This window comes from Pogona vitticeps, chromosome 2, assembly GCF_051106095.1.
Source record: "Pogona vitticeps strain Pit_001003342236 chromosome 2, PviZW2.1, whole genome shotgun sequence".
NCBI lineage: Eukaryota > Metazoa > Chordata > Lepidosauria > Squamata > Agamidae > Pogona > Pogona vitticeps.
The window spans coordinates 135,278,518-135,291,965 of NC_135784.1; the positions used below are offsets into that span (position 1 = coordinate 135,278,518).

At 40.9% G+C, this 13,448-nt stretch overlaps 1 protein-coding gene across 1 annotated transcript; it reads right to left on the reverse strand.

Annotated features, from left to right (window-relative positions):
- Window positions 1-1,891: 1,891 nt before the first annotated feature.
- On the reverse strand, window positions 1,892-8,385 carry LOC140704558 (unconventional myosin-VIIa-like). Its single transcript, XM_078384068.1, has 6 exons — window positions 7,272-8,385; window positions 6,357-6,431; window positions 4,437-4,533; window positions 3,721-3,824; window positions 2,677-2,740; window positions 1,892-2,035 (listed from the first exon to the last, which is right to left on the reverse strand). The coding sequence occupies exons 1-6, from the start codon at window positions 7,310-7,312 to the stop codon at window positions 1,892-1,894; spliced, it is 525 nt and encodes a 174-aa protein (XP_078240194.1). The 5' UTR covers window positions 7,313-8,385.
- Between the last annotated feature and the right edge of the window lie 5,063 nt (window positions 8,386-13,448).

The window sequence follows — 13,448 nt, forward strand, 5'->3', positions numbered from 1 at the left end:
ATTATGTCAGATGCGCAGATGGCACAACATTATTGGCAGAAAGGAGCAGTGAGTTGAAAAACCTCCTGATGAAATTAAAGAAGGAAGTACAAAGCCAAGACCGCAGTTGAGCATTAAGAAGAGAAAAATCCTGACTAAAGAACTACAGAACTTTAATGTGGACAATGAAGATGCTGGAATTGTTAAAGGCTTTGTATACCTTTGTTCAACCATCAGTCCGAAAGGAGACTGTAGACAAGAAACCTGAAGAAGACTGAGACTTCGGAGGGCAGCCATGAAACTCAAGTGTAAACGTGTGTTGCTGGGGATCACGTGATATTATGGTATTCCCAATTACTGTGTATGGGGGTGAAAGCTAGAAAATTAAGAAAGCTGACAGGGGGAAAAATCAATTTATTCAACATGTGGTACTAGAAGAGTACAGAAATCATGAACTGCCAGAAAGACAAATAAGTAGGTTGTAGAATAAATCAGGCTGATTTCTCAGTAAAAATTAGAAGGTCTAATTTATTTAACTTATTTATTTATTTATTTATTTATTTATTTATTTATTTATTTATTTATTTATTTATTTATTTATTTATTTATTTATTTATTGATTGATTGATTGATTGATTGATTTGATTTGATTTGATTTGATTTGATTTGATTTGATTTGATTTGATTTTTACCCCGCCCCTCTAGACCATGTCTACTCGGGGCGGCTTACAAAATAAAACAAAACAGTATAAAAATATATAAAATCATAAAATTACAAATTTCAATTTAAAACAATTAATTTAAAGAGAGGATTACCAAGATGGAATAGCCAAAAAAAAAAAAAAAAAAAAGAGAGAGAGAGAGAGAGAGAGAGAGAGACTTAATTGACTGGAGGGAAGGCCTTCTTGAATAACCAAGTTTTTAACTGGCTTTTAAAAACACCCAGCGAGGGTGCCAGCCGAATTTCTGTTGGGAGGGCATTCCACAGCCGAGGGGCCACCACCGAGAAGGCCCGGTTTCTTGTTTTTTCCTTCCGGGCCTCTCTCGGCGTCAGACCCCTCAGCCGCCCCTGCTGGCTATATCGGGTGATCCGGGTAGATCTGGGTGGGAGAAGACGATCTGCCAAATATTGAGGTCCCAAACCGTTTAGGGCTTTATACGTGATCATTAGCACTTTGAAGTCAACGCGGAAACAGATGGGCAACCAGTGCAAAGCAGCCAGGGTGGGGGAGATATGCTGGTGTTTTCTCACCCCACTAAGGAGCCTAGCTGCTGCATTCTGGCCATCTGAAGTTTCCGCGTCAGCCTCAAAGGCAGCCCCATGTAGAGTGCATTACAATGGTCTAATCTCGAGATTACGAGCGCATGGACTAGAGTGGTGAGGCCCCCCCCGATCAAGATATGGTCGCAGCTGGGCAATCCGCCATACTGTAGGTCTCTGGGCGGCTTACAACAATTAAAATTCAATTAAAATACAATTAAAATTGCCATCATAACATGAGTATAATGGCCATACTATGAGAAGTCTCACTGGGAGAGACAATAATGCTAGAAAAGTAGAAGGCATCAGAAAATGAGGAAGACATAAATATCTTAGTGAGGTGGACCGACTCAATAATAAAAGAACTCATGACCTTTCTTGCAAGATCTAACAGCACCTTTTGGAGGACATTCATTCATTCATAAGTTAAGGACCATAAGTAAGAAGGGGACTTGATGGCACTGAGCAACAAATTAGTGGCTCTGAGATATTTGCTAATCACAGATTAACCTAACCAGAATGTCACCATGACTCTTATCTATCCCATTATATAATCTCCAACATGCCATAAGTACTGCTGTGATTGAATCAGAGCTTGGAACTGTCCATTTTTTTATGTTTCAACACCCAGAATGGCTCCTTCGGGTTGAACTACATCTCTGACGTCATCCATTTACTTGCCTGATTGAGATAAAAGCACGTTTCTGACTCCTGCAGATAAAGTTTTTCTTTCTGCTCTGTGGGCAGCCCAGCCAGAAACTCATAAAATACATGGAAGCTCCTTTCACCAGGACTCTAGAAAGAGAGAAAAAAGGAGGCAATTCTTGCAGTTACGTCATAATGTGATATTGCTTATAATGGGAACAAGCAAGCAAGCAAATAAGTATCTTGCTAAACGTCGTTATTCGTGTTCTGTTATTTTAAATGAATTCCAGGAATGATGGAAGTAGTAATGGTAGAGCACTGAAGGATCCTGAACTCCACTGATTGAAACAAAAATAACAAACCATGCTTACGGACCTATAATCATGTCTGCCCTTCGTCAAGTGACCTCAGAGTTTGTAGATAGGATGCTCTCCTATTTGAAGGTAGAGCTTTTGCTCAAAATAAGCCAGCTCTGCATAATCTGCCCGGAGGGGAAGTGAAACCCATTGCCCAATCTTCCTCAACCTCATCCCCTCCAGATGTTTTAGACTCCCACCCCTCTGACCACTGCCCATGTGAGCGGCCGCTGCTGTGACCTACCTGGGTCTAACACAAACTCATCTGTCTACAATATTCACTGATTTGCCCTGCAGCCCATTCCTGTTTCTTTAACAAATTTTTGGCAATATGGGTTTCCAGGCTAGAGGAGCAGGACTTCCTGCTACAAGTTTTTGCACCACACACATAGGCAATCATCAACCACCTGCTATGTATGGATGATGTGCTCTTACCTGAAAAACAACTCTACACTCTTCCAAAAGATAGTGTGAGATAGAGGTGCCCACCATGAGTCCACTATTAGAGAGAAACCACAGTAAGAGGAGACATTTTATTTCACACTTTCACTGCAGATATGATCAACCAACAAGCAACACAAAGCAATACAGTGGTGCCTCGCTTAACGATTTTAATTGGTTCCAAAAAAAACATCGCTATGCGAAAACATTGTTAAGTGAAATACCATTTCCCATAGAGATGCATTGAAAACCGGATAATCCGTTCCAATTGGAACGGATTACCATCCTTAAGCGAAAATCCCCATAGGAAAAAACGTTAAGCGAAACCCATTGAAATGCATTGAAGCCTATTTCAATGGGGGAAAAAATTGACAAAAAATTCAAAAAGACTCAGAACAAAGTCAAATTAAGTTAACAAAGGTTTTATTAGGTGCACTAACGATTCCAAGCATTTTAAACATTTTTTAAACATTTTAGAATATTTTAAAAATAGCAAAAACGGGGCTGTAAAAAAAAAGTTAAGCGAAACAAGGGGACCTAAAACTGTCATCGTTAAGTGAAGCATGGTCCCGAAATCGTTAAGCGAAAATTGCCCATAGGGAAAATCGTTAAGTGAAGCACAAGACTGCTCCGAAAAAGCCATCGTTAAGTGAATTTTTCGTTGTACGAAGCAATCGTTAAGCGAGGCACCACTGTATTCTGAAACTCATTAGATGATCCCACCATCAACAAATGAAGGACTTTAATCTTAGGGGTTTAGAAACATCTGAAGGCTGCTGCTCCTCAGACCTGTAGCAATTAATGGAATAATGAAATCCTATCAAATGATAGGATGACTGTGACTCTTAATTTTCCAGCTTTGACCTTTTGAAGACTGCTAGCAGCAGAATTCAAATTTAGAATTTCACAGCATTTTGTTGGAGTTCAGCATTTTCTTCTCCTATTGAGCCAACCCATCTGGGCCCTAAATTTCCGTAACTGTTTAATTAATTTTTGTTTAAAGCTGTCATATTTGCTCAAGTTTCTTTATTTACTCACTGTCTCAGGTGGACATGCAAGAATTTCCCAAAGCGGCTGGAATTGTCATTTAGGATAGTCTTGGCGTTTCCAAAACTTTCTAGGATGGGTAGCACATCATAGGGCTATATGGGAAAGGGAAAAGTTGCTGTTGGTATTGCTGATTACGCCTCCTTCCAAGTCAAAGAAATTCTGTGACTGTTAATCACTTAACAGAGCAACTTTATTTACTTAGGTTGTGATTGGGAGAATTTGCAGTCAGGTGTCCCACTACATGCAAAGTCCTGCCAACTTTTACAGCCCCTAAGGCAAGAAGGTGGGAGAGGGAAAGCCAAAAAAAACCACCTCCTAGGGGTTAGGGAAGGGACAGGGCAGGAGAACTGGGGTGCGTGTAGGGGGTTCCCATATATTGCCCCATTCCCTACAGATACCGTGGGCAAACCAGCCATGACAGCAGAGTTTGCTTCCACGGCTGCCTTGCAAAGGCCTCCACCCTGCCTGTGCCATGTATCTCACTCTCTGTGTACAAAGAGGGACAAGCTGGAGCACTCCACAGGCCCCTAAGTAGCCCACCTCAGCTCTGTAGGGTGTGTGCCTTTTTTAGATGAAGCAAGTTCCACTGCTTTCCCGAGGATTCAACTTCAGATCATGTGTTTCGTATTGGGGGTCAAAGCTAATTCTGGCAGTGACCAGATTGCGTCTGCACAAAAACCTAATGAGAACAATCCAAAACATACTTGTTTTTTCCCAGGACCTTCTTGCCTTTGGTATAGCCTGGACAAGTACAGGATAATAGCTTTGGCAGCTTCTGTCTTCCCTGAACCACTGTGTCCACTGCATTACAATACATTAAAAAGGAAAAGATGACTGGATAACTGGCACTGTTATTTAGATGGCTAGATCACATCCTCCACCAGTACAATTAGCACCACAGTATTAATACAGTACAGCTGCTAATTCTTTCCTCCTCCACCCACCCCTTTTATTGACTTTTATCAAAAATAATACTGCCAACAAAATCTCACTACCCAGTAGATATTTCATAAATGCACCCCCCCACTCACACTTCCAGTAAATGTCTGAATCAGCCAAGAAGTACATAAACTCATCTGTAACAACACATACTATTATTATGATTCAAAGTAATTAGTCTTACAAATACACCACTCATCATTATTACACTCAGAGCTTCAGCACATTACAAAGCTATTTCAACTCTCCCGTATATCTTCAAACAGTTCAATACTATACATTTTTATCCAGAAGTAAGTGCTGTCTAGTTCAGGAGTCCCAATTAAGTTACTAAGCACAGGGATGCTGTTAGTTCCTTTTTTACCACCTTGAAGTACAACAAAGTGTATTAACTCCACCAAAAAAAAAAACAATTTCACACACTTCTGGGGCAATCTCAAAGTGATCCTCAAATACATGTTTTGGTAATTCAAGAGAAATCTGAGTGGTACTAAGGGAATAACTCTAATCATATCCAGAACTTTCTTTAATTCTTCTCATAAAGAAAACAAATTAAAAACAAAAATTCAGAACTGCAATGGCATTGTAGGCAATACAAGCCTGGTCCATAATTCCAAAGCAATAACACTGGAGGACATCCTGGTTTAGGGACAATTCATTCCTCCTTAAAATAATGTCATGGAAAGCCAATTATGACTTGAAATCCAACAGCTTGTCCCAACCAGAGAAGACACACTGAATAAATAGGACTTATTAAACCAATAACTGGGCAAACCCCGTTGATTTAATGGGTTCATTATAGTTGGGATTAACAATGGGATTTAGGCTGAAGTCTGTTTCCGCCCCCACCTCTGCATAGTTTCCTACCTCACAGAGCCCTGGTTCCAAATATATTTTCCAAAGCCCCACATCTATCCCAAGGTGCATAAAATTAAGCTATTCAGCATAAGCAAATTGTATGCAGGTATGTATGAAGAACAAAAGAAGTCAAAATGAGAGATTAAAATACAGGTTCTCTTTGCCTAACCTGTAGCAGATAATACAAATGGATCAAAGAGTAGCCATAATTGCACAAGCCTAAATCCCACTGTTAGTCCTAACTGCAGCAGAGCCCTTAAATGAATACAACAATGTAGTCATGTGGCATCAGTTCAATTCTGACCTTTGGTGACCCTTTCCCAGAGTTCTCCAGGTGGAGAATATTGAGAAGTGGTTTACCCTTCCATTCTTCTGTGGGTGCCCCGGGACTGTGCAACTTGCCCCCAAGGCCACACAGGCTGGTTCTTTTGGGATGCACAATGAGGAGCTGAGCTCCCAACCTCTGGCTCTGCAGCCAGATACCTAAACCACTGAGGAAGTCGACTTATTCATGAAAGCTCACATTAAAATCTAGCAGTTAGTCTTTAAGGTACCACAACATTTTTCTTCTTCTTCTTTATTTTTTGTCTTGCATCAAAATCTACATATCTCACACTGACTCAATGGGTTTTCGATAGTTGGGACAAATCATTGGATACAACTGCCTATTGTTGTTGTCCCTGCTGCTGTTATAATGTTGCTCTTACAACAATCACCATTATGATTACAGTATCCTTGTTATTTAGGTCTGTAAGGAAGGAAGAAGCAACAAGGAGAAAGAGAAGAAAATATCAAGCCTCTCTTGCAAGTGTGTCTTTGTCTCTTACCTGATGACAATGCACTGATCTTTCTCCGAGCTCTGTGAGAAGGCATATGCCATTTCTGTGACGGCAAAGATGTGTCTGAACAAGTACAGGCAAACAAACAGGAAAACAAAAACAAAAACCCACTTTAGTTTTTTTTTTTTAGACACTTCCTTTGCAGGTGACTTGAACCTTGGAAAGGGTCAGTTAGGAGTATAAAATTGGAGAAGAGGGGAAGTTTTTGACTTGATTGAGCTCATAAAAGTTTTAAAACATCATGGAACACGCCAGGCTACAAGTCTTTCCCACAACCTAATCCACCTCCCACAAAGCACAGAACAACAATGAACTCAAGTACAGTAACAGCAACTAGTCCTAAACCCAAGACTTTTAATGCCATATAGTAGCACAGAGGGAAAATAATGTTCTTCGCAAGACCCAAAGACCACTGAGCGGTTTCTAGTTCAGGGTGATTGGAGCAAGCTAATAATGCCCAACCCTGGCAACCTCTGTTGGGAGCCGGACATGAATTGCAACATTTGATTTGAGGGGTTCAATTGTTTGTATGAGTTCTAGCGTGAGTCCTAAGTGAAGCCCAAGAAACACAAAAATCTAGCACAAAAAAATAGAATAAACAAAAACCCAATAAACACACAACAAGAGACACACTGTCACTATCATTTTGTGGTTTGTGTGTGAATTTAATTGCAGTATTCTCTCCGAGGTGAATAAGGAACTGCCTAGGATGTGTTCTTCCCATTTTGCCCTCTAAAGATATCTCATTACTGACACAGCTGTGTAAACTTTTTTCCTAAACTTCAAGAGCAGACACAGCAGTGGAAATGATCCCAAGATTCTGTAGGAAGTCCAGTATATTGCTTGATAAATATAAATAAGTTTAACAGAATAAGAGAAGATTTAAAAAAAACACAAACATACGGTGCATTTCTGGAGAACAGCCCTTTCTGATACTGGATCATCACATCACTTGAATAAATACTGAGAGGTTGGAAAGGATTGACAGAGATCAAGATGTTCCCAATGTAGGTCTAGGATGGGGAAAAAAGGCATGACTTGGCTTCACTTACACTTACAACAGAAAAAAAGTTTCAAATTCTGTCTCTTCCCTCAAGGTTCGCCTTATAAGAAGTAATAGGTAGTTCTCAAACATGGGTCTTCAGATGTTGCTGGTTTCAGCTTCCAAATGCCCCAACAAGCAGGGCCAATGCCTAGGAATTCTGGGAACTGCAATCCAGCAATGTCCAAGGACCAAATGATTGGAAATTATTACTATATGCCCTGTTTCCCTGAAAATAAGATCTAACCTGAAAATAAGCCCTAGTATGATTTTTCAGGATGCTTGTAATATAAGCCCTACCCCAAAAATAAGCCCCAGTTAAGTGAAACCCTGCCCTTTACCATTCTGCAGCAACCAGAAGATGACATGACTGTATTTGAATAAACGTAGATTGTTGTACATGAAAAAATAAAACATCCCCTGAAAATAAGCCTTAATGTGTTTTTTGGAGCAAAAATTAATATAAGACCCGGTCTTATTTTCGGGGAAACACGGTATATTCGAAGACTTCTGAACTGAAACAACATGTCAAGGTATTTCACTGTGGATTTTCCTCAAGGTGGTTTGTGGTCTGAAAGAGCCACCCTTCCTTGACCATGGACCACTTGTGATTTCTCAGCATGTAAGAAAGAAGTAGCCCCACCCACTCACGTACTGCTGACCACATGCCGAGATTATATCATGCATACACTGAGATTAAGAATATAATATACATACATAAATAAAATTGTGATGGAATCTCTTCTTTAAGCAGAGCAACACAGAGCTTTCGCAGACTTCCCTGAAAACAGAAGAAGAAATCAGTTTTTAATTGCTATTTTTTTTAAAAAAAATATTCACATAACTATTTTTATTACTCCCTGACAAACCAGAGTTAGGGGATCCATTTGGAGAGAAGGCTTGCAATTGCCTTTTGAGATAAATCAATGCATCCTACATTCCTGGTGCTGTAATGGGCCCTGAGGCTCCAATTAGAAGAGATTCCTTAGCACTAGGGATGAGTATGTGTCTGGTGGGAATACTGTGAACCAGTGGAAACCTTCAATAAAAGGCTGTCAAAAGGCCCCACAATAGGAATAATCCCTCTGGGATGTCTTTGTACATCACTTACTCCAGTCTCGAAAGGTCTTCTACCTTCTCAAGTTCCATATAGCGATCCTCATCTTTATATACCTAGACAGCACAAAACAAACACATCACAAAGAGCAGCATCAGTTCAACCACATTTCCCCATAATGGCATTTTGCTTATATTACTGTCAGTGTATTGTACTATGTGCCAGCCTTGTGGAGGGGAAGTTTTGTGATTCAACATCCAAGCACAAACTTTGCATGTCTTAAGGTTCAATTCCTGGCATCTCCTCATAGGTCTGGGAAAATCCAGTCTCCAAAATCCTGAAGAAACAATGCTTGTTGGACTATGAACCAGGATGGGAAGGCTTTGGTTCTCACAGATGTTCTGACTTCCAAGTCCCAGAAACCTTAGCAAGCAAGAATTATGGGAGTCACCATGAAAAAAAAGCTCTGGAGAGCCACCCATGTTGCAGAGAAGACTGAGCTAAGGGACCAAGCATCTGACTTAAGAGAACTTCCAATGTGACTCACCTGTTTGTGTGCCATGTCCTTCTCAAGGATGTCTTCACTAGCATCTTCTGCCTCCCATCTTCCTTGCAATGCTTTTTTTGACCTAGGAGACTTAGCAAGATCCTGGTCTTTGTAAAAAGCCCACTTGCTCAAATTCTCAATGGTGAGCCGTGGGAGGAGCGTTTCAGAATTCAGCCATGCTGCAGGGTCACAGGTAAGAGGCAGGTGCTGAGTCCAGTGCACACGATTCATTGTTTCCGGTGCGGTGGCTGTCTGAATGAAGTCTGCCACATCTTCCTCCTCCAAGCAGGAAGGGGGAGGGACCCATGGCACCTTCCCTTCTGATAAATTTAAAAAAACCAAATACTCACATCAATCAATCCTAGATGTTTTAAAGTGCATTTGAGATTTGAGTTTGTAACCAAACCTCCAAGGAGCTAGAATGTAGCTTTTATTGTGATCAAAACAGCATCTTAAAGAAACATCATAATATGCCAAATGAAAAGAACAGGAATGCTATTTTGGCTCACCATTGGCCTACTGGAATTTCATTGCCCCATACCATCAAGAAAAGCCTGTTGGCAATATTTTTTAAAATAGCAAAGCATAGCAAAAAGCAAAGTATGCTGCTTATATAACTGCCCCACAGAGCTTAAACAATTTTCTGGGTAGTTTACAATTTAATTATGCTGGCTACACATTGCTTCCCCCCCCCCCATCGTGAACTGGGTACTCGATATACTGACCTCAGAAGAATGGAAGGCTGAATCTACCACAAGCTGGCTACCTGAGCCCTTTGAGGTTGAACTCAGGTCATGGGGCAGAGTCTCAGCTGCAGTACTGCAGTTTAATTACTGCTCCATGAGGCAATGGGAAACTAGGACAATTAACTGTGGGGATTTTGTAGTTTAGAGCTCCATTTTTTGGTTGTTTAGGGATACATCAGTGATGTTTAACATAATCATTATTTTAGTATAATCATGCATTCTCCTGTGATTCTCCTTATAATCATCCCATTGTTATGTGATTCTTGTTGTGCGCAGGCGTGGAATGCCTTAAGACTGATAACCACAGGACGCCTCTATGGCCAAATTCTTATCTTATGCTAATTTTGCTTGTTTTGCGTGCTTAATAAAAACGTCTGGGGTGAAGAAGGTAACCATCTTCTTCTTCTCTACTGGTACCTGAATACTAACAAGATAAAGTCTGCAGTGTCTTTTTTATCAGAGAGTTCTCTCATCAACTGTTGCCGGGCAGGCCTGGAAATAGTTCCTTGGCTACTTTCCCACAATTAACAGAAGTGTTTGTCCTCTGATCTGGTGGCAAGAGCTCCAATTTCTACTTGGATTAAAAGAATAACAGGAAAATAACTTGGAATCAGAACATGAAGTAGCCGAGAGAAGAAATGGTTTTTTGCCTCGAATGTTAGGTTTCATTGGAAAAGACTAACCACATCACTTTGATACTTTATTTATCCATGCTTGCATTTTATTAGCACATCTGTTGCTGCACTGTGTTCTCCATGTTTCTGTTCTGCTTTGGCTTGGGAGAGGGTAGCCTAGATAATCCATCTGTTTTCATATTAGACAAGCTCACTGAATGTGTGTGATCTTACTTACCCCACCCAGCACAAGTTTCACTTCTGGAAGAGATGAGAGATCATCCCCATGTACAAAGGAGGAGATAGGCAAAACAAAATTGCATTCTAGAAAAAGTCTATAAAGCCTGATATTTTTTAAAAGGCCAAACAGAATTTTCAGGGCCAGGCATCATGTTTTAGAGAGGAAACTGCACTTCCTAGAAGGATTCTGAATATAAAACAGCAAAAATGGGGCAGGGGGGTTGAGTTTTGCTGCTGTGCTGCTGAAATTCAGTGGCAGTACTGGCAGAAGAGCTGTAGGATAGTGAAAATTTCCAGAATGCTGAATGCAGCCCATGGGTGGTATACTGATCGGCCCAGTTGTAAAGAGTACGCATGGCTGTTCTGGAAACTTGAATTGCAAGGAAGCAGAGAGGAGAGTGAGCTGAGGCTTAGGTTGGGAAGAGACAGAGCACAACCCAATCAACTACATCTTTTAGTTGGCATGAACAATTTTTCCTCTCTCTTAAGATTAGAGAGGTTGGACTTACCTGGTCTGGGTGGTTCAGTCTGAAGACTGCAAGGAAGCCCTCGACTGTTCCTTTTCTCATTAGCTTTTGATACATTATATTGCATGGACATCACTGTTTTCCTTCTTGGTGGACCACCTGACCGCAACTGTGATTGGCTATCACCAGAGCTGCCAACAGAAGGGTTTTTTGATTTTACTAGTTGATGGACTCTCGGAAATACAATGGCATACTTTGCATCAGTAAAACTGTTTTTCTCTTCCTCTGACTTTCCATTGGGATTTATTGACAGAGGTTGTAAGTTGACTTCATTACAAGAAAAAATATTTGAAGATTGTGTTTCTTCTTCAAGTTCTTCCCCCATGATTGTATCTTTTTCACCAGTTTGATCATGTTCTAACAAGGAACAAGAAGATATTTTGTGAGACATATCCTTTTTCATTTGTTCTCCTGTTGGGTCATAGGAAGCCCTCCTACATCTCCTGGCCAACCCAACTGTGCTAAAAATTCGAACGGCCACACTTCTTCGGAATCCAAATGGCTTATTGCTGCTTTTCCTCTTACGAAACCTTCTTAGGAGCCATCCTGAGATACCAACTGCACGTACTATACTTAAGAAACGATCTTTCAAACTGGCTTTCTTGAGAGGCTTATGGCTAAGCCAATGCGTTACCCTCCTAAAAGCTGAAAGGGTTTGTAGAGACTTAGTTCTTGCTTGCTTGGATGTTAAATCTTTTTCAGTGACCTTTTTTCCAGTTTGGTCCTCCTCTACAGCTTCCTCCTCTTCTGTTGACTCTCCAGTACTATCTGATGACATTTTGATCTTTCCTGTTACTTTTTCAACTTTCTTTTTCTTCTGAACAGAAAGTTTTTTAGGTTTAGAATGTGAGCTCAAAGTGGTTGATAATCTTGATTGTTTACACTCCTTGGTCTTAGCAACCACTTTGTTGTTTGTTGTGGTAAACTTTTTTGCACAGACACTTTGAGTTTTCTCCAAAAGAGGGGCAATTTCTGCTGTTTGGTGAGAAGCACGGCACTCCTCTCTGACCAACAGTCTGGATTTAGCATCTTTGTGCTTGCTTTTCAGATTCAGTAGGATTTGGGATTGTGAAGTCAGAAGATGACTGTGTCTCTTGGCAAGCAAAACCACACTGTTCAACTTTGCTCTTGCATCTTGGCTTGTCTGCGTTTCCCAAGCTGCCCTTTCTTTGGATAGATCAGCCAGGTCAGAAGATTGACTTCTATGCTTCATCATCTGTGGTGAGGATGTGGCTTCAATGCAGGCCATTCCATCAACACTCTTGCTTTCCTTCACCTGGCTTATAGTCCTGGGGAGTGGTCTTGCTGTCTCGCTACTTCTTTTTCTAAATCTACTTATCTTATTCTCCTCCGTTTCACTCCCAGATCTACTCTGCTCTCCATTTAAGTCTTCTCTGCTGCTTTCTTTTTCTGATGGATTTTCATTTTCTCCATCATCATCTTCTTCTTCCTCTCCTCCTCTCTCTTGTGTTGCATCTCTACTGTGGTTCTCAGAACAGCTTTCATTATCACCATCCCTATCCATTGGCATAACTTTTATTGGCAAAACTCTTTTACTCTTCCCTCTTCTTTCTTCATCAGAGCCATGCTCCTCATCCTGAGATTCTTGTTTTTCAACTTCAACCTCTAGCTTTTCTTCACTTCCACTGGTTGTCTCCTGAAGCTCCCGGAAGCCTCTTCTCTCATCTGAGCACTGAGTTCCCCTAATAGTTGGCAACGATACCTTAGCACAGAGCTCTTCTTCACTGTCTTCTAAAGAGCTCCTTCTCTCCTTGCTGGTTTTCTTCTTCTTTCCACTCTCCTTATCCCTTCTTCTTTGTTTCCAATGGGAGTATGAGCAAGAGGAATCTTCTGAATTCACAGGACTTGCTTTCAAAAATACCCTACCCGATTTCTTAGCAGGAGTCTTTTCGTGTCCTCCCTTTTTCCTGTTGGTAGCTTTGCCATTACCCGCACAATGAGGCTTCCTTTGATACTGTTCCCTGCTTTCATCATGACTTTCCACCTGGCATGACTCTGGCTCCCAAAAAGAGCCTTCCTCACATTCTGCTCTTAGAGAATCTATATTGGGGACATGTTTGCTTTTGCTTGGTTGCCTCTGATATTTCCTTTTGAGAGCATGCTTCTCATTGTCTTCAATGCCCTTTAGTTTACACCTTTTGGCATCAATATCGTGTTGTCTTGAATTCCGATCCTCTTGCCTTGTGCCCCTTCTTTTGCTCTTCTCTTCTTTGTACACAAACTTTTCCCTGTGTCTTCTATGGGAATGACTTCCTCTGATCCTGGAATCTCTCTCCTCTATTCCTT

What these genes read in the sequence shown, in the direction of transcription:
- LOC140704558 (XM_078384068.1), bottom strand. Translation starts at nt 7,312, where the DNA reads ATGATCCAGTATCAGAAAGGGCTGTTCTCCAGAAATGCACC. An exon ending in AAGGTCCTGGGAAAAAACAA is followed by an intron (nt 3,825 to 4,436) that starts GTATGTTTTGGA and finishes TTTCCCATATAG; the next exon opens with CCCTATGATGTGCTACCCAT. An exon ending in AGTGTAGAGTTGTTTTTCAG is followed by an intron (nt 2,036 to 2,676) that starts GTAAGAGCACAT and finishes CTCTCTTTCTAG; the next exon opens with AGTCCTGGTGAAAGGAGCTT.